Source organism: Xenopus laevis, chromosome 3L (genome assembly GCF_017654675.1).
Source record: "Xenopus laevis strain J_2021 chromosome 3L, Xenopus_laevis_v10.1, whole genome shotgun sequence".
In the NCBI taxonomy this organism is placed as follows: domain Eukaryota; kingdom Metazoa; phylum Chordata; class Amphibia; order Anura; family Pipidae; genus Xenopus; species Xenopus laevis.
In genome coordinates, this window is record NC_054375.1 from 135,226,045 (window position 1) to 135,248,312 (window position 22,268).

The 22,268-nt window shown below is 41.6% G+C and overlaps 1 protein-coding gene across 1 annotated transcript; it reads left to right on the forward strand.

Annotated features, from left to right (window-relative positions):
- Positions 1 to 146: 146 nt before the first annotated feature.
- slc25a37.L (solute carrier family 25 (mitochondrial iron transporter), member 37 L homeolog) lies at positions 147 to 19,118 on the forward strand. The gene is made up of 4 exons (XM_018253473.2): positions 147 to 454; positions 14,294 to 14,522; positions 15,098 to 15,154; positions 17,820 to 19,118. The coding sequence occupies exons 1-4, from the start codon at positions 275 to 277 to the stop codon at positions 18,332 to 18,334; spliced, it is 981 nt and encodes a 326-aa protein (XP_018108962.1). The 5' UTR covers positions 147 to 274; the 3' UTR covers positions 18,335 to 19,118.
- Positions 19,119 to 22,268: the final 3,150 nt, after the last annotated feature.

Sequence of the window (22,268 nt, forward strand, 5' to 3'; positions counted from 1 at the left end):
TGCAGTTGTAAAGACGTAAGAGAGGACAGAGCAGCAGACATACTCTTTCACAACTTTACTGTGCTGCTACAACAGTTCTGTCCAATCCTCTGCCAGCACCGGTGTCATGTGATAAACCTCGCATGCTCGTTGCTGGTTGGCTCATTCGAAGCCACGCCTTCCTCAAGCCATTCCTTCAGGATAGCATGTTGCCTTGCAATGCTTGGAGTTCAGTCAGATAAGTCAGCTCGGGCTGCTCTCGTGCAGTGAGGTGTTGCTACTTCAGTGCCGCTCCATGGACCTGAGAAGTGCTGGGCTCCCTGTGGAGGCCCGAGAGGGGATCTCTCCCTCACCCGGGGATAATGATGAGTATGAGAGCCTGCCGCCTGAAGCCTCCCCTCTCACCCACATGATGGCAGGAGCGGTTGCTGGTATCTTGGAGCACACCGTCATGTATCCAGTGGACTCTGTCAAGGTGAGTTCCCTTACATAAAGGGGCGGGGATTCCTTGACAGGTGTCATGGCGTTCTGCAGGCGCACATGCATGTGGCAAAGTAGTAACCCCACTCTGAAGCACTTGCAAAACCATTAAACTTGTCCCTTTGCAGCTACCGTCCACCAGCTGCAGGGACTAACCCTCATATGTAATATATGGCACTAAGTATGCCCAGGAGCAGTAACCCATTTCAACCAATAAAATACTAGCATTTCAACAGGTGACTGGTAAATTCCACCTGCTGATTGGTTGCTATGGGTTACTGCCCCGGGGGAAACTTAGTACCATTTATTACATAACCTCTTGGCTCTTAGATTGAAAGCTCTGATGTGTTGCTTCAGTCTCGGTCTGTTTGATGTATACACTCCTCCATTGTATATCGCTGTGCTACTTGAAGGGCGAGAAAATCTGAACTCATTGTTGAGAGGAAGGCTTAGGTGTTGGACACCCCTCCATAATTCTAGCTGCTCACCTCCTGCATGTGGTGCTTAGTATAAACTACCCCAGGCCTGTGTGTAGAAGAGGAGCGCCGTCCAGAGATGGGGGTGAGCAAATGGAGTCATCGGGTTTAACCAATTGGCAAAATTAGGTTTAGTCTCTTTAGAAGATGTTCCTACTATTGTCAATAGAAGTTAAAGGATAACAAAACCCCAAAGCAATGCCAGTTTAATGGGCACCCTCCTGTGACTCTCAATTTTTAACCTGGGACAGACCTCCACTTCTTACCAACCAGTTGTACGTTCCCGTTACAGCGCCACATGAGTCTGTGGCAGGAGCGAATCTGCCCGTTATGGCACCCTGAGGATTGAATTTTTAGTGTGAAAGTGCTTTTTTTTTTGGGGGGGGGGCTGCATTGCTAGTGCAGAGAGCACTTGTGAGATGAAATTTAGATGAAGTAGGTTTTGCCACCCTTGGTAACCTGCAAGGTGCTGACATCTGAAGGCAAGCTTCAAGGGATCCCAGGGAAAATCAGGCCAGTGATTAAAATCTTCAGGGGTGCACCCCAAGTGCATTTGGGTTTAGTTATCCTTTAAATGATACATATACATTCCAGCGAAAAACTGAGCTGGCAGACACTTGCCAAGGGGAAGTTACAACACTGTATTATAGAGATTGCATGTATAGAAGTGCAAATTGCAATATAAACATAGGGGCTACTCCTGCAACATGAAGTTATACATGCCTCTGACCCACCCCACCCAAGCCCTAATGCACAAATGGTAAATAGCAGCTTCACCTTATTCTGCCACTGCCTGAAATCTTCTGTGTTTAACCCTGTGTAACCAAAAGCATCATTACCAAGGATCAGGGCAGCCATCAGGGGGGGGAGTTGTAGGGGACCCCGAGGGTAAGGGGGGCCCCGGCCCCGGCCACGCCACACTTACTTGATTATCTGGACCCCCCATCTTTCTGAGAGCTGCTGACTTCGGGAAGGCATGGACGTTTAAGGGACCCTGGCCACCAATTTTCTTATAATGTGGGGGGAGGGCTGGCCACCAATTTTGGCCACCAATTTGTTTTTTCTCATGTGGGGTCCTAGCCACCAATATTTTTTATGGGGGGACCCTGGCCGCAAATGTTTTTTTATGGGGGGCCCTGACCACCAATACCTTTTTATTTTTTATTAACATGTGGGAACCCTAGCCACCACTATATTTTTTGTTTTTTTTTACTTTGTGATTGGGAAGGCGGACCTGTAGGTGGGGCTTGTGGTAGGCGCAGCCCAGGGGTCCCAGGAAATTTTGTCATATGGGGCCCTGCAATTTCTGGTGGCGGTCCTGCCAAGGATGCCCCCTCTCCAGAGTTTATTGTTACTATTAAAGGGGTTGTTCACCTTCAAACACCTACCGTAGTTGTTTTCAGATAGTATTACTGAGCTGCTGAACTCAGACACCAGGGACATTAAACTTTAAACTTAGATTTTGAAAAAACTGTAAAAAATGCAAAGTAATTGAATAAAGTCTTTATTTCCGGGGAAAACAATTGAACTGAAAAAAGTGTTTGGAAGGTGAACAACCCCTTTAATGAACTGTGGCCGGATCCAGATCCAATTGGATTGTGTGCTGTTTTTTCCCTGTAATAATAAAACAGTAGCTTATACTTGATCCCAACTGTGATAGAATTCAACCTTTTTTGGAAGCAAAACCAGCCTATTGAGTTTATTTAATGTTAACATGATTTTCTAGTAGACTTAAAAGGGTGTTTCATCTTCAAGTTCACTTTTAGTATGTTATAGAATGGCCAATTCTTAGAAATTTGGCAATTGATCTTCATTATTTATTTTTTATAGTTTTTTTTATTATTTGCCGCCTTCTTATCATTCTTTCCAGGCCCTTTACTATTCATGTTCCAGTCTCTTATTCAAATCAATGCATGGTTGCTAGGGTCATTTGGATCCTAGCAAACGGATTGCTAAAATTGCAAACTGGAGAGCTGTTGCATGAAAAGCTAAATAACTCAAAAAACAGAAATAATAAAAAATGAAAACCAATTGGAAATGGTCTTAGAATATCTCTGCCAGCCCGGACTGGCAATCTGTGGGTTCTGGAAAATGCCAGAGGGGCTGCTGTAAGGTGCCATAGAAAGTCACTATTTAGTGGGCTGGTGGGGGTCTGTTTGGGCCTCTGTGTGGCCTGTTGGGGTCTCTGGGTACCTGAAATGCCAGGGCCTATTTCGATTCTCAGTCCAGACATGTCGCTCTCTACATCATAATAAAAGTTAACTCAAAGGTGAACAACTCCTTTAAGGTATGAGGATCCAAATTACAGAAAGATCAGTTATCCAGAAAACCCCAGGTCCCGAGCATTGTGGAATACATGTCCCATACCTGTACTAAACTAACTATAAACCCCAAAAGCCTTGGATATTATGCTTGTTCATGTTCTATTCTAATTTCTAGTCTCAACCAGTAACCTCTCCCAATTACACTGGTGCCCTTCCTTGTTTTATACATCCCTCTTTGCTATAATAACTCTATATCCAGTGTTATAATTTAGTCCCGGGCCTTGTACAGCTCCTATATGCTTTATATATCTAATAGAAATCATGTCCAAACTTTATGGGGAATATTGCTATTACCAAAGCAAGAGAGACACATAGCAGGGCAACTAATGGCAGGCACAGTTTGTGCAGCACTTCTTGGCCCTTATTTTGGGGGGCAGTTTAGCCATATTTATCCTACGTCATGTCTTTTATCATCATGAGAGGCATTAACGCTCGTTTATAAAGCAGCTGCTGCTCTGAAAGTTCTGTACATCCAACATATATAATACTGATAGATACAGAGGTTAGAGCCCTGCTCAAAGCAGCCTACAATCTAAAAGGTTTAAAAAAAAAAAAACACAGTCTGTGTTACAAGGAACAACTTTCACAGATTTTAGAAAGAATGTCATTATATAAAGTCATAAAAACGTATTATATGTATTGTATTCATGACTAAGCTTCCCCGTTCCTCCTGCAATCCCGTATAATGTATGCATTTAAAAGGGCTGTTCACATTTCAACAAACGTTTAGTATGATGTAGAGAGTGATATTCTTGAGACTATTTGCAATTGGTTTTCACCGTCTGTGTTACAAGAAACAACTTCCACAGATTTTAGAAAGAATGTCATTATATAAAGTCATAAAAATGTATTGTATTCATGACTAAGCTTCCCCATTCCTCCTGCAATCCTGTACAATGTATGCCTTTAAAGGGGGAACAAATTTTTAGTATGATGTAGAGAGTGATATTCTGAGACAATTTGCAATTGGTTTTAATGTTTTATTATTTGTGGGTTTACTGCATTTACTTATATATGAACAGGAGAGGTCCTGAACAGAAAGATGAGTAATACAATGTAGCAATAACAATACATGTGTAGCCTACTAGCCTTACAGAGCATTTGTTTATTAGATGGGGTCAGTGAAAGCTCAAGAGTCAGGAGGCAAATAATTCAAAAGATATGAAAAATGAAGGCCAATTGAAACGTTTAATAGAATTAGCCATTCTAGAACATACTAAGTTAACTTAAAGGTGAACCACTCCTTTAACTTTACTCTAAACATGAATATGGCTACAAATGGCATATTTTATATACTGAACTTATTGCACCAGCCTAACGTTTCAGCTTGTCAATAGCAGCAATGATCCAGGACTTCAAACTTGTCACAGGGGGTCACCATCTTGGAAAGTGTCTGTGACACGCACATGCTCAGTGGGCTCTGAGCAGCTGTTGAGAAGCTAAGCTTAGGGGGTCATAACATATTATCCAGCAGAAAATGAGGTTGGTCTGTAATATAAGCTGATGCTACAAGGTTAATCATTACATTCTGATGCTAATTGCACTGGTTTCTGTGCTGCCATTTAGTAATTATCTGTATTAATTACTAATCAGCCTTATATTGTGACATTTCTATTCTATGTGTACTGTATATTGTGAGTGGGTCCCTAAGCTCAGTAAGTGACAGCAGCACAGAGCATGTGCAGTGAATCAGCAGAAAAGAAGATGGGGAGCTACTGGGGTATCTTTGGAGACACAGATCTTTACTGCTAAAGGGCTGTGGTTGCCTTGGGCTGGTACAGAAGCACAAAACATAATGTACAACGTTTCTAGGTACTTCTTTAGTTCAGCTTTACTTCTCCTTTAAACCCTTGAATATATGTTGAAGACTGCTGGGAGTTGCAGTCCACAAACATCTGGGCCCAAGGTTAGGAGGTAGAGGCACACATTCTAAATTGTGTATCACACTGGTCCTCCCCTTAGCAGAATGGGCATTTTTCATTTGCCAATCTTTGTTCTGTCCAGTGACTGGATTTAGAAAACAGCACATGGTTTATATGGCTTTCCTTACTGCTTTTCCTTACTGTGTAATAAGAGCTTACTAGCATGTATCAAATACTCTTTCATTAGACTGTGTGTCATTAAGGGACATAGTATAGAATGCTTTGAAATAAACCTTTATAATACCTTTCGGCCTCGTGTTTTTATATGGTCATGAAATTCCTCGGTAACTTATAATATCCTTATATTTTACAAGAGGGGGTACTTTATTCACTATATAATACACAAAAGCCATGAATATCCTGTAAATTATATCCTTATAAACGGTGAGTAGTGATGTCATCAGTTATAAACGGTGAGTAGTGATGTCATTTCTGTCACATGACTCACTAAAATTTGTGTATTATAATAAATAAAGTACCCCCTGTTGTAAAATATGAGGATATTAGAAGTTACCTCGGAGTTCCATGACCTGTATAAAAACACTCGGCCTTCGGCCTCGTGTTTTTATATGGTCATGAAACTCCTCGGTAACTTATAATATCCTTATATTTTACAAGAGGGGGTACTTTATTCACTATATATTATTGGCTGACTGCAGGAGGATGTCGGAAGTTGTAGTTCTCCGCTGTCAATCTGAAGTTTATAAATCAACGGGAAAATATATCATGATTTAGTTTTTTTTTGTAATTGGAAAACTGGAATTGGGCAGTTGGCCCTGATCATGGAGATTCAGTTGAAAGCCCCAGTGGTTGTGCAGTACTGGAGTAGTCCCAGCATTGCTGGCTAAGGACACAGAAGTGATAGTTTACAAGGATTGATGCTGCTGCTTCTCCATCTCAGTCTGGGAGGCTGCAACATTGTTTTTGTTGTAAAAGTATAAACAGGAAAGGCCCTGTGCCTGTGCATACAGTTAGGCTTCTGCAGACTGTATATTTATCCAGTACAGCATTTGCACTTGTTAGGAATTGCATCTTTATTTCTGGGGTAGAACTACAAATCTCAGCATAGTGTGAGTTGTAAGTCACCCATAGTCTGCCATACTAAAAAAACACAGCATGCCTGGGTGCAGGTAAACTGTGTACAAAATAGTGAAAAAATACCGCACTCAACTGGATCACCATATGTTGTGCAGGGGGGAGGCAATTTTGAATGCACTCAAAATGCCAGAATTCCCTCTGTGTTCCATATCTCTAAATAAAGATTCAGACTGCCTGTCATGAGTTGTTACATTTCATGGACCCCCATCTCCACTGGTTTAACTAGGATTGTATAAGATTTTATTTGGGGGGGGGGGGGTTTAAGAACTTCTGAAGGGTATTTAGTCCCATAGGCAGAGCTGAGGAGCTTGCAATTTCCTATAGATTGTCTTTCCGTTATCAACCCTAACAAACCTTATTCAGATTTTATAGGTTGAATAAAACCTGTTTATCTTGTCTGACACATGCCAGTGTCCAACCTCCACCTTTTATACATTGTAAACACTTCCAGACAGTACCATGTACAGGTCTAGGGGAAGTTGGAGAAAGCAGGTGTGGGCTGGCAATCTGTGGGTTCAGGCAAATGCCAGAGGGGCTGCTGTTAGATGCCATAGACACTCACTATTTATTGTACTGGTGGGGGGCTGTGTGGGCCTCTGTGTACTTGCAATGCCAGGGTCTATTCTGAATCCCAGTCCAGACCTGGGGGGACAGGAGTTAAAGTGGACCCGTCACCCAGACACAAAAATCTGTATAATAAAAGTCTTTTTCAAATTAAACATGAAATCCAATTTCTATTTTTTATTAAAGCATTCATAGCTGTTGTAAACTCATTTAAACATCTCAGCTGTCAATCAAATATTGTCTGCCCCGCCTCTATGCCTAGGCATAGAGGCGGGGCAGACAATTACCTTCACTTTCCATTCAGCACTTCCTACATGTCACTGCTCTCCCCACATTCCCCCATTCTCTTCACCATTTAATTCTATAGCCAGGACATGGGGATGGACATCCGGTCCCCCATTCTGGTGCACAAACAAGATTCTGAGATGATACAAGGCTTGTCTTAATAACAGTGTCCACAAAATGGCTCCTGCCTGCTTGTTATAATTATGACTTCCCAGACTGATGGAAACAAGATTCAAATAATTTATATAGTGTAATTAAAGTTCATTTTGCTTGACTAATGTGATAAAATAAGATTTTGAATAATTTTTTTCGGTGACGGGTCCACTTTAATGAAAGTCCTGAAGGACAGTTCTTGTATTTTGTAGTACAAGATCCAAGTTGATCCAGGGACTGGTCCATTTTGGAGTCAGGAAGGAAGTTTTCCCCCTCTGAGGCAAATTGGAGAGACTTTAAATGTTTTTTTTTTTGCCTTCCTCTGGATCAACTGGCAGTTAAGCTGGCCATAGACTCAAAGATGTCGCCAAACGAGCGGATCTTTCCCCGATATGCCACTAACGGCATGGCTATATCGGGGGTAATTCGAACGTTCGGCCGTATGGCCGAACGATTGAATCACGATGCGCTTAGGGGCTCAGACGGGTCGGTCGGTGAAAAATCAAACCTTCCCGATCGATATTGTGGCAGATATCGATCGGGAAGACCCGTCGGAAGCCCCCATACACGGGCAGATAAGCTGTCAAATTGGTCCAAACGATTGATATCGGCAGCTTTATCTGCCCATGTATGGCCACCATTAGGCAGGTTATATATAGAGTTAAAGGGATTCTGTCATGATTTCTATGATGTAGTTTTTATTTTTAAATGACACTGTTAACACTGCAAATAATTCACACTACAATATAAAATTTAATTCCTGAACCAACAAGTGTTCGTCTGGTTTGTAGACGCCATCTCAAGTCATTTTGCCTGGTCATGTGCTTTCAGAAAGAACCAGCACTTTAGGATGTAACTGTTTTCTGGCAGGCTGTTGTTTCTCCTACTCAATGTAACTGAATGTGTCTCGGTGGGACCTGGATTTTTACTATTTAGTGCTGTTCTTAGATCTATCAGGGAGCTGTTATCTTGTGTCAGGGAGCTGCTTTCTGGTTACCTTCCCATTGTTCTGTTGTTAGGCTGCTGGGGGTAGGGGGTGATATCACTGCAACTTGCAGTACAGCAGCAAAGAGTAACTGAAGTTTATCAGAGCACAAGTCACATGACTGGGGGCAGCTGGGAAACTGACAATATGTTTAGTCCTATGTCCGATTTCAAAATAAAATATTTCTTTTGAGAAATGGATTTCAGTGCAGAATTCTGCTGGAGCAGCACTATTAAGTGAAAACGATTGAGTCTTATTATTGTCTGTACCTGGTTCATGCCATCAAATCAAATAGAAATTGTAACATGAGTGTAAGATGACAGCTGAAGTGGTGCAGTGTTTGTGGGAATGTCGGAGGGAAAGACTGAGTGTGTGAGTATTTGGCTGGCACGCTGCCCCAGGGATAATCCCATATGTGTAAGAATGGCATGTCTGTGGCAATAGCACAACATCCTGCAGCAAGCATGTGACGGCACTCCCTCCTCTACCGAAAACCGGGAAACCCACTCCGAGTCCCTTTCTCTCTAGTTTCTTCACTGGGGCAAAAAGAAATAGAGCCTTGTGTTTGAGAGTAAATGAGTTTGGCAGTTTTTCCCTCCCATGTCACAAAAAGCGCTGCCAGTTTACTCTCTCCCAGGAGTTCTGCAGACAGGGAGTTGCAGTTTAAAAGGCTTAAAGGAAAACCATACCTCCGAACAATGTAGGTCTCGATAAAAAGATATTGCATAAAACAGCTCATATGTAAAACCCTGCTTCATGTAAATAAACCATTTTCATAATAATATACTTTTTTAGTAGTATGTGCCATTGCGTTATCATAAATAGAAAATTGGCATTTTAAAAAATAAGGGCCGCCCTCTAAAGGAAAACTATACCCCCAAAATTAATACTAAAGCAACAGATTGTTTAATGAAGTTAAGTAGCATATTAAAGAATCTTACCAAACTTTTTACATCTCTTGCCTTGAGCCACCATTTTGTGATGGTTTCTGTGCTGCCTCAGAGATCACCTGACCAGAAATACTACAGCTCTAACTGTAACAGGAAGAAGTGTTGAAGCAAATGACAGAACTCTGTCTGTTAATTGGCTCATGTGACTTTACATGTATGGTTTGTTTGGTTTGTTTGTGTGCACCGTGAATCATACGATCCCATGGGGCGGCCCTTTTTTTTTTTTTAAAATGGCAATTTTCTATTTATGATTACCCGATGGTCCATACTACTAAACAAGTATATTATTATTGATATTTTATTTACATGAAGCAGGGTTTTGCACATGAGCTGCTTTATGCAATATATTTGTTTAAAGACCTACATTGTTTGGAGGGTATAGTTTACCTTTACACTTGGTATGTACACGGCAGCCCTGATCTAACTAAATATTGTATAATAGCCAGGCCTTGGCTGCTTAATAAAAGTGCCGCGTCCCTCCTGGTAGGCAGGAATGCTCATTGTGTTGTATAATAATGTGTGTGTGATGGGGCGGCTCAGTACAACGGGAAGGTATTCCTGCCCAACCTAGCCCTTACTACTCCCATACTTACACCGCAACTTGCATACACTGCCTTAGTGTGGCTTTACCCCCAGGGGAACCAGTATTGTTTGTATGCAAAGCAGCTCAAAGGGTGGAATAAATATAAGCAGAAATTAACACTTTAGTGGTCGTTCAGAAAGGCCCCAGATGAGCTTCAGTCACTTGTGTGGTTGGTTGTTACATGTTGATTATAAAAGAGCACAGCTAAATGCTCTTAACGTGCTGGGGGTTCTCTCTTTGTCATGTACAGGTATGGGATCAGTAATACGGAAACCCATTATCCAGAAACCTCTGATGGCTGTCTCCCATAGACTCCATTTTTTCCAAATTGAAAAATGGTTTCCCTTTTCTCTGTAATAATAAAACAGTAGCTTGTATTTGATCCAAACTAATATATAATTAATCCTTAATGGGTGTAAAACAATTCTAATTAGTTAATTTAATGTTTACATGATTTTCTAGTAGATTTAAAGTATGAAGATCCAAATTACAGAAAGATCTGTTATCCGGGAAAAACTCCAGGTCCCGAGCATTCTGGATAACAGGTCCCATACCCGTATAATACACAAGATCCATAAATATCCTGTAAATGATATCTTTATAAACGGTGACTAGTGATGTCATCAGTTATGTAGTGATGTAATTTTTGTCACATGACTCCTAAAACTTATCTATTATAATAAATAAAGTACCCCTTGTTGGAAAATATGAGGATATTAGACGTAACCTCGGAGTTCCATGACCTGTATAAAAGCACTCAGGCCTTCGACCTTGTGTTTTTATATGGTCATGGAGCTCCTCGGTGACTTATAATATCCTTATATTTAATAAGAGGGTGTCTTTTTACGATAGGGGGTACTTTATTGGAGAGAGAGAGGGAGAGAGAGAGAGAGAGGGGTGTGTGTGTCATGGTGTCACATGACTCGTTGTAAAAGATGCTGCATCTCCTTCTTTGTGGCTACCAATATAAACTACACAATGTCAGCTTGCAAACATGTTCAGCCCAGTGTGTATATTCTGTGCAGGGCAGCCATCAGGGGGGGACAGGGGGGAGAGTTGTAGGGGGCCTAAGGGTAAGGGGGGCCTGGCCATGCCACACTTACTTGATTAGCCGGGCCCCCCCATCTTTCTGAGAGCTGCTGACTTCTGGAAGGCATGGACGTTTAAGGGGCCCTGGCCACCAATTTTCTTATAATGGGGGGGTCTTGGTCACAAATTTTTTTTATGGGGGCCCTAACCACCAATATCATTTTTTATTAACATGTGGAAACCGTAGCCACCAATTTTTTTTTTTTTGTTTTTTTACTGTGTCGTGGGTGGCGGACCTGTGGCGTGGGGAGGTTAGACCTGTAGGTGGGGCTAGCGGTGGGCGCAGCCCAGGGGGCCCAGGAAATTTTGTCATATGGGGCCCTGCGATTTCTGACGGCGGTCCTGATTCCGTGTTTACATTCCTGCTACTATTACTCAGTTATGGTATCCGCTATCCGGAAAGTGCAAATTATGGTCAGGCCGTCTCCCATAGACCATTTTATCCAAATAATCCAAATTCTTAAAAATTATTTCCTTTTTTCTCTGTAATAATAAAACAGTACCTTGTATTTGATCCCAACTAAGATATAATTAATCCTTATTGGAAGCAAAACCAGCCTATTGGGTTTATTTAATGTTTACATGATTTTATAGTAGACTTAAGGTATGACAATCCAAATTACTAAAAGATCCATTATCCGGAAAACCCCAGGTCCCGAGCATTTTGGATAACAGGTCCCATACCTCTACTGAAAACAATGTTTCCTGGAAAACTGAAGCAAAATAATGTCTCCAGGACAATCCTCCTTTTATTTATTTAGTGCTCTAAAGCACTGAAATGCTTCACAACATTCCTTGACCCAGTGGAACAGGTAAGAGTCCTGGCCCGGGGCTGATCAGAGGAGAAGGCCCAGTCAGTTTTTAAAGTGGCAGCGTCCCACAAAATGTATGCATAGATATGGGACCTGTCATCCAGAATACTCAGGACCTGGGGCTTTACGGATAGCTTCTTAAAGGGGTGCTTCACCTTCAAGTTTACTTTTAGTACGTTATAGAATGGCTAATTCTAAGCAACCTTTCAATTGGTTTTCATTATTTCTTGCTGAGCAGGGAAGGAAAGTCACGGTGAATAAGCATTAAGCATAAGGGCGTCTGCACATGGAAGCATGGGTGTGCCACCCAACTCTTTATCTGCTCTCACATTCTGTGCTCTTCTGGCTGTGTGGAGTTTTGGCAGATGCTTTCTACTCTTGAATCACTAAATTAATAGCTAGGGCACCCACGTGGCCCACCCTCAGCATTGTCCCAGAACTGCTCCATTCAGTAGGTGCCCATGTGCCACTGCTTGACTTGCCTTACAGCAACTCTGGCTACATTTAAGCCTTAGGATAAGGGCACACCTGGTGATTCGGGGAGATTTAGTCGCCTGGTGACTAATCTCCCCGAACGGCTTCCCCCTGTCTTCTGCCGGCTATAATGAAAAATCGCCTGTGGCATGACACACGCGGTGCTTCATTTTGCGCATTGGCCCGAACTTGCCTCACGAGGAAACTTTGGGGCGACTTCGGAATACAGGGGGAAGAGGCGATAAGTCGCCAGGTGACTAAATCTCTCCAAAGCGCCAGGTGTGCCCTTACCCTGACAGCAACTCTGACTACATTTAAGCCTTACAGCAACTCTGGCTACATTTAAGCCTTACAGCGACTCTGGCTACATTTAAGCCTCATAGCGACTCTGGCTACATTTAAGCCTCATAGCGACTCTGGCTACATTTAAGCCTCATAGCGACTCTGGCTACATTTAAGCATTACAGCAACTCTGGCTACATTTAAGCCTTACAGCGACTCTGGCTACATTTAAGCCTCATAGCGACTCTGGCTACATTTAAGCCTCATAGCGACTCTGGCTACATTTAAGCATTACAGCAACTCTGGCTACATTTAAGCCTTACAGCGACTCTGGCTACATTTAAGCCTCATAGCGACTCTGGCTACATTTAAGCATTACAGCAACTCTGGCTACATTTAAGCCTTACAGCGACTCTGGCTACATAAGCCTTATAGCGACTCTGGCTACATTTAAGCCTAAGGCTAGGGCCACACGGGAAGATTCAGGGAGATTGGTCGCCTGGCGACTAATTGCCGCGTCTCACGAGGCAATTTCGTGCGACTTTGAAAAACGTGTTGCCGCGTGTGAATATGCGCAGGCGACTTTAGTGCTAGCGGGTGCAAGATACCAGCAAGCCGTTCAGAGAGATTAGACGCGGCGATTAGTCGCCAGGCAATTAATCTCCCTGAAATCTTCCCGTGTGGCCTAGCCCTTATAGCAACTCTGTCTACATTTAAGCCTCACAGCAACTCTGGCTACATTTAAGCCTTACAGCTACTCTGGCTACATTTAAACCTTACAGCTACTCTGGCTACATTTAAGCCTTACAGCAACTATGGCTACATTTAAGCCTTACAGCATCTCTGGCTACATTTGAGCCTTACAGCATCTCTGACTACATTTGAGCCTTACAGCGACTCTGGCTACATAAGCCTTATAGCGACTCTGGCTACATTTAAGCCTTACAGCATCTCTGACTACATTTAAGCCTTACAGCAACTCTGGCTACATTTAAGCCTTACAGCATCTCTGACTACATTTGAGCCTTACAGCGACTCTGGCTACATTTGCACAACAGCAATGACAGCCCTGCTCAGATTTATAAACACAGGGGCCAAATTAGGCAGCATGACTGGATGGTACTAAACTATATATTTTGATAAACAGCCTGATTTAAGCGCCCCTGGTTTTTGTATCCTGAACTGACCGCAATTTAACCAATGGGATTGTCTTATCTCCCATTGGTTAACTGTATGGCAACTTCTATACCCAGAGAGGCAAAATACTGTAGAGTTTAGGATTTGAAGTCCAAGTTGCAGCAAAATAAAATAAGAGCCTATACAGAATGCAGTAAATTATCATTATAAGCAAGCATACTGTTTTTCCTATGAGCCCTTTATATACACCCCGAGGCTGTTATTATCTGTTATTTCTGAGTAAGGTACCCTGTTAGGGGAATCGTTGGAATGATTTATGGAGTAAGATGTGCACAAATGATTTTAAAGAAATGAAAAGCGCATTAAACATGTCACAGCTTGGTATAGAATGGCTCGGCGTCTGTGAAGCTGGACGGGAAGAATGAAATGTTCAGTGTGTGTGAGATGTCGTTATCTTCATTTACTCCAGGAGTGAGAGTGCATGTGATTAGGCTGACATGGGACATGGTGCTGTATGGAAAATATTAAACCATTCTCAGTGGCAGAGGCATTTTCTGTTGAATACAGTCAAGCCATAAAGTCTGTGTGGCCACTGGGGGTTTTTGTTCTGCTGATGTCTCGGGTTAAAAGTATATATTATTATATAATAGTATAGTTTAAGGTAAAACATATTTTTATAAACTTTTCTTATGTCTTCTAGACACGAATGCAGAGCCTGCAGCCCGACCCTAAAGCCCAGTACAGAGGGGTCACTGAGGCACTTAAAAGGATCATCCGCACCGAGGGATTGTTTACACCTTTGCGGGGGATCAATGTGACGATGCTGGGGGCTGGCCCGGCCCACGCCTTGTATTTCGCTTGCTATGAGAAGATGAAGACCACCGTAGGAGGGATGATCAATCATTCTGGGAACAGCCATGTGGCTAATGGTAACATTTTCTACTACTTTCTACGTGACTCCATGGGTTTGCAAGCAGGGCAATTCTCCCATTGGACAGTACTAATGCTAATTCCAGATTTATTAGGCAATATTGAGAAATACAAAAGGGCAGGATGAAAGCTTAATTATTATTAAAGGGTTGTTCACCTTTAAATTAACTTTTAGTATGACGTAGAGAGTAATATTCTGAGACAAATTGCTATTGGTTATAATTTTTGGTTATTTGTGGTTTTTTAGTTATTTAGCTTTTTATTCAGCAACTCTTCAGTTTGCAGTTTCGGCAATCTGGTTGCTAGGGTCCAAATTACCATAGCAACCATGCTTTGATTTGAATAAGAGTCTGGAATATGAATAGGAGAAGGCCTGAATCGAAAGATAAGTAATAAAAAGTAGCAATAACAATACATTTGTGCCTTACAGAGCATTTGAAAGCTGGAAAGAATCAGAAGAAGAAGGCAAATATTTAAAAAATATCTAGGTCTAGAGGATTATTACATGTAACTACCCGGCATAAGAACTATCTAACCAATGGGACTTATTTTCTCTTTTTTTTTTTGTCTGCAGGGGTGGCAGGAAGTTTGGCAACGCTGTTACACGATGCAGTGATGAATCCAGCAGAAGGTATTTACACTTCTATATTCACTTAATTGCCTTGTGACACTAAGCTCCTTGTTTGTAGGTTTCTTTCTTTCTAAAATAGTTAACTTGTCACTAATTTAGCATTAGTCTCTAGAAATGAGTATTGAAATGAAATATAATAATGTGTATGGTAGCTCTGGCCCTGTGTGTGCAGAAGTGGAATCTCAATATAAATGTTAGATAGGCATGGACAACCTGTGCTAAAGGCAGGTATATTTATTAGCAGGAACTACTTTGCCTTTATTTTCAAGTTTAGTAAAACATGTGAGGGTGTAGGTTACATACTATAGCGTCCCTTAAAAGAGAAATAAAGCTTAACTAATGAAGCAGGCTAGAAATATTTTACATTTTGTTTTGGGCTTCTGTACCAGCCGAAGGCAACCATAGCCCTTTAGCAGTAAAGATCTGTGTCTCCAAAGATGCCCCAGTAGCTCCCCATCTTCTTTTCTGCTGATTCACTGCACATGCTCTGTGCTGCTGTCACTTACTGAGCTTAGGGACCCACTCACAATATACAGTACACATAGAATAGAAATGTCACAATATAAGGCTGATTAGTAATTAATACAGATAATTACTACATGGCAAAACAGAAACCAGTGCAATTAGCATCAGAATTTAATAATCAGCCCTGTAGCATCAGCTTATATTACAGACCAACCTCATTTTCTGCTGGATAATTAGTGACGAGCCCTAAGATTAGCTTCTCAACAGCTGCTCAGAGCCCACTGAGCATGTGAGTGTCACAGACACTTTCCAAGATGGTGACCCCCTGTGACAAGTTTGAAGTCCTGGATCATTGCTGCTATTGACAAGCTGAAACTTTAGCCTCGTGCAATAAGTTCAGTATATAAAATATGCTATTTCTAGCCATATTCATGTTTAGGGTTCAGTTCTCCTTTAAAGGGGTTGTACATCTTCCAAACACTTTTTTTTCCAGTTGTTTTCAGATTGTTCACCATAAACAAACTTTTTTCAATTGCTTTCCATCTTTTATTTTTTTTTACCGTTTTCCAAAAATCTAAGTTTAAAGTTTTATGTTCCTATCTCTGGTGTTTCAGTCTGGCAGTCCAGTGATCCAGAAGCATCCAAACTGTTACAATTTGCTACATTTATTGATACATTTCATTGATACATTTCTCAGCAGTAGCTGTGGAGTGTTAGCAACTATTGTATCAATTCTAGCAGCTGCCTTTAATGAAACTTAGTAGTGATGTGTGGGCCGGCCTGATACCCGCGTGATCCGCGAGTTTACCTTCAGGTCGGGCGGGTTCGGGCCGACCTTGCACGCTCCTTTCCGGGTCACAGATGAGTGCGGGTTGAGCTCTCCTTACTGCTCTCCCTACCAGCGACCTTCTAGATGGCATCATCGGTGGGGCGAGTCGGCGCGGGTCTATAAAAGAGACCCGGGAGTCGGCCTCGGGCGGGTGGCAGGCGGGTGCTGGTCTGGAAAAGCCCTACCCACACATCACTAAAACTCAGGGATTCTGCTTAGCAGGGACAAAAATAACAAATATATCAATTTAGAACGCCTCCTCCCAGAGCTGCTTTAGAAGGTGAAAAATGACACTTTACACTTCAATATTAGAAAAACTATGACACATAGAAGGTAGAAAGTAATTGGAAAAAGTATTTATTTCTGGTGAAGAATCTGAAACCAACTGAACTGAAAAAAGTGTTTGAAGGTGAACAACCCCTTTAAACAGCTCCATATTATCTCAGCTCTTACAATGGTAAAATACGTTCTGTGGACTTCAAAGATACTCTAGTGACCGTATATCCTTAGTGTATTGATATTTAGTCATTGGTTGTTATGATTGGTTTGGTGTACAGGCACTACTGAACCATAGAAATCAGTCATTGTGTTGCCAGATATTCTTACCAGCAACTGGCGCTATTTAGGCATTTTTGTACATGGGAAGTCTGATCCTTGCCAATGGTTATAGGGTAGCCATGATTACAGAACCCCCTCCTTATATAACAAAGCTTAAGATGGTGGTGTTGATTCCCACTGGGCCGTTGCTTATTAGCAGGAGGGAGGAATATTTGGCAAGAAGCAGAGAGCAATAAGCCTGTCGTCCTCCTCTCCAACCAACAAAGTATTCGGCAAGGATCACCTTACCAATCATTATCCACTCTGCACCCACACTCATTATGGAAATGTGACCCTCTACCTATCATTGCTGAATGTATCGGCTCACCAAGATTGCAGGAACTGAATGACGAACCTTAATTGCCCAAAACAGAAGCAGGAAGAAGATTTGCATATGATGTATGTTCGGAGGAAGTTGCCAGCACCTACATAACTGTACAGTAATAAACATATCACTACTGATCTCAATTAAACATATCACTACTGATCATTACAGCAAATAGATACATGTGTATTCTTCTTGGGAGCACTTGAGAAAGGGGGAGCAACCCCCGAAAAGTTGTGTGGAGATCTCCATAAAATACCCTAAGGGTTTCAGCACATTGGCTGTTGTGAGTGCCATCTGATTTTCTTTTGGTATATATGCTTCTCGGGAACAGCTGCCCATCACTTCTTGTTCCTGTGCACATTGTTTTATCATAATGACTGTATTATAATTATGTTCTCTGTTTTCCCATTTTCCTTCTCTTCTCTGTATCATTGGGATGGGCGCAGTGGTAAAGCAGCGAATGCAGATGTACAACTCCCCCTACAGGAGCATGCTCCACTGCATCCAGAGTATCAGCAGGACAGAAGGAATTGGGGCTTTCTACCGCAGCTACTCCACACAGCTCTTCATGAACATCCCTTTCCAGGCCATCCACTTCATTACATACGAGTTCACTCAGGAGCAGCTAAACCCACAGCGACAGTATCACCCCGGCTCACACATAGTCTCTGGAGCTATTGCTGGAGCTGTAGCAGCAGCAGCCACCACTCCTCTCGACGTGTGCAAAACATTGCTCAACACCCAGGAAAACACGGTCCTCACTTCTGTCAATATCAGTGGGCACCTCTCTGGCATGCTCAATACCTTCCGGACAGTCTACCAGCTAGGTGGGATGGCAGGTTTCTTCAGAGGTGTCCAGGCCCGAGTCATCTACCAAATGCCTTCCACCGCTATAGCCTGGTCTGTGTATGAGTTCTTCAAGTACTTTCTTACCAATCGTAATAATCATTCTTCCCACTGATGAGCCTGCAGACCAACAAGCTGCTTCTTATTTATGAGGATGCTTCATCCAGTGAGATGACCTCCTTATTATGCTCTGGGCATCAGCCTTGAGCTGGAAGGCATCAGTGCAAGCTCCTCAAGAAACTTCATAATGAAGTTAATGTCTAACCTACTTCAGCAGGGACATCCAAGCCATTTCTGGGCACCTTTCATCCTTGCTCCAGACTCTAGAGGAAGAATGTGGAATTAATCCTTTGTGGAGCTATAGGCCTTTGCCTGTGCTTTGCTCAGAATGTAGGCCTGTGTATTTAGTCTGATATTTGGGGGAAAAAGGAAATAAGTTGCACCAAAAGAGATCAGCATTGCCTTGCTGGTACTCTGCAGTGTTCTGCTGTAGCAGCATAAATAGATATATATATATAGAGAGAGAGAGAGAGATGTGGGAAGGTCATTGGGGCCTTTCCATGCTATTTTTTCCTTATTTAATATTTTAAGAATTGGAAATGTGCACAATGCCGTTAATCGATTTATAAACTATTCTTATTATGGAACAAATAGATTTTATATGAATACATGTCCGTTTCCCTTTTGGGCGAGACTTGGTGTCCATATAAAGGGACGGAGAGAAGAATGTTTATGCATAGCTTTATCCTATATTTTATATGCCTTTTACTTCACATTGGGGACTTTGTATAATGGGTTTTGGAGCAAATTTCATCTTGTAGAAAAGGATTTTTTTTTCATTTCTTCTGCCTTATATTCCAGTTATGTTACCTGTGTATTAGTACCTTATTGTCCCACAAGCTTTTGTGCTGCTTTATTTTTGCTTTAAGTGTAATTCTCCCTATTTTCAGGAGGGGGTTACTTGAGTGAATGCATCTAGGCTGGTTCCTCGTACAGCATTTTGGTGATTAGGGTCCAAGAATGTACAGAAAAAGCAGTGATAATGGGTCAGTTTTATTGCCTCTTTCTATTTGGTGGGACCCAGCCTTGAATGTATTTTAATTTATTTCTCATCAGAAGACCGCACATGCTGCTAGCAACCTAGACTCATATAGGCCTTATGACGCGCAATTGGGGCATATCAAACGTCTAAAATCATTGTCATTCACTGGGAATTGCCTCGAAACACCAGGACGTGCCTCAAAACTCTCAGTCCATGTCCACTGAACAAAATGGGTGACAGCAAGGGCGATCTTGGACGTTTGATGTCCCTTCAAAGGGATACTGTCATGGAAAAATGTGTTTTGTTTTTTTTTCAAAAATGCATCAGTTAATTGTGCTGTTCCCGTAGAATTCTGCAGTAGAACAGATTTTTTTTATATTTAATTTTGACAATCTAACATGAGGCTAGACATATTGTCAGTTTCCCATCTGCCCCCAGTCATGTGACTTGTGCTCTGATAAATTCAGTCACTCTTTACTGCTATACTGCAAGTTGAAGTGATATTAACCCCTCCCTCTCCCCCCCCCCAGCAGCCTTACAACCAAACAATGTGAAGGTAACCAGATAGCAACTCCCTAACACAAGATAACAGCTGCCTGGTAGATCTAAGAACTGCTTCAGTTACATTGAGTAGGAGAAACAGCTTGCCAGAAAGCAATTCCATCCTAAAGTGCTGGCTCTTTTTGAAAGCACATGACCAGGCAAAATGACCTGAGATGGTGCATACAACTAAAAAAAATACACTTGTTGGCTCAGGAATGAGATTTTATATTGTAGAGGGAATTATGTGCAGTGTAAACAGTGTAATTTAGAAATAAAAACGACATAAAAATCACGACAGAATAACTTTAAAGTGTCAGGCAAACGCGGTATATATAATTAGCCTTGTGCACTGGGAGAAGATGGAGGGAGTGCCCTCTACAGGCCAGAAATAACAACCACTATGGAACAGACATGACGGGTTTGTTCTACTGAGGCTGGCAAACCCAGTCTGCATACTAAGAGGGGTATTTCATTACATGTGGTATTTTAATAGTCACGGGTTTGATAGACTACAATTGTATTGGTAATTAGTCATTTTAACAGGTTTTGGAAAAGTAAACTTGTACTTTTTTGCAGTTTACCTAAAGGGATACGTTACCGTTAAATAGTATGATGCAGATGATTTGGAGTTGGCCTTATTTTCTCTTATTTTGAGTTTTTTGTACGATTTAGCCTTTTGGTCAGACAGCTCTCCAGTTTAGAATTTCAGCAGGTTGCTAGGGTCCAGTTTACCCTAGCAACCAGACCATAGTCTGGAAGAGACTCGTAACTTGTTACATGTAGTGGGACGATTAATTCTCATGCAGTGTGTTCAAGGGCCGGATTATATTAAAAGGGAAGGGAAAACTGGGGGGCCATAAAAATCCTGGACGCCTCCAGTCGGACAGGATGACTGAGACTGAACAGAAAGATAAGGAATATGAAAAAATTACAAAAAGTTCAAAAACCTCTCCACTTTAAATAATGACCATAAGTTCCTTTGACATTGTATTTGAAAAAGCTTGTTTAAATGTTATGGTCCCCTTTAATGCATGATTTTATCACTGGTGATAGACTATCCAGCGCTGTGCATCTCTACTGCTCACATTCAACTGTCATATCATATACAGTAGAACCCACACTTCTACATCTTCCTGGAGATCACGAAAAATCGACGTAAATTCTGAGAAAATGTAAAATTCGGAAGAAAAAAGAACAGTGCTTACCTGTGACGGTAGGGTCTCCTGTATTAAAAGGGTTGTTTACCTTTAAGTTCACTTTTTTAGTCTGATGTAGAGTGATATTCCGAGACAATTTGCAATTGATTTTCAGTTTTTATTATTTGTGTTTTTTGAGTTGTTTAGCTTTTTATGTAGCAGCTCTCCAGTTTGCAATTTCAGCATCTGGTAACTAGGGTCCAAAATACCATAGCAACCGTGCATTGATTTGAATAAGAGACTGGAATATGAATAGGAGAGGTATGAGTAGTAAAAAGCAGCAATAACAATACATTTGTAGCCTTACAGAGCATTTGCTTTTTAGATGGGGTCAGTGACCCCCATTTGAAATCTGGAAAGAGTCAGAAGAAGGAAGCAAATAATTTAAAAACTATAAAAAAAAAAATGAATAATGAAGACCAATTGGCAAGTTGCTTAGATTGGGCTAGAACATACTAAAAGTTAACTTAAAGGTGAACCACCCCTTTAATACTCTAGCTGAAACCGCATTCCTTTTTGTGGGACCAGCAGGGCTAGAAAGGGTTTTTACCATGACTTTATGGAGGGGAGAAAATATTGTTGTGGACATTGTTCTGTTTTCCTACAGCTCGTCGGGTAATAAATGACCTCTTCTCTGTATGGGATTTGGTGTCAAAGTTTGTAGTTGTGGGTGTATCTGTGGTACTAGTCTTATAACTATTGTAGGAAGAAATCACACTGCATTAAAGGGTATCATTTAGGCCCACACTATACACCACAGGGGCCCATTTTTGGGTTTAGAATCCCTCCAGGGAAGTGCCGGGGCACCTTCTTTCAACATTAAGGCTTTGGGCAGGTGAGTTTATTTCTGATACAGTTAGGGCAGTATACATTTCCCTTATTCAACAGAGGGGTTATTTATCAAAGGTCGAGTGTTAGAGTTTTTTGTATCTCGAATTAATTCATAACGTGAATGGTTTCTTATTTAAGAAAAAAATGGGAAGAATGGAGGGGGAAAAAAACGCCGTTCTGCAGGTTCATGTCCCGAAAACTCGAATTAATTGAGTTTTCCCTGGGGAAAAACTTGAATTATTCGAGTTTTCAGGCAAACCCCTCAGATAAAAACTGGAACTTCATGAAGGCTATTAAAGGAAAACTATACCCCCAAACAATGTAGACCTCTATAAAAATATATTGTATAAAACATCTCATATGTAAAACACTTTTTCATGTAAATAAACCGTTTTCATAATAATATACTTTTCTAGTAGTATGTGCCATTGGGTAAT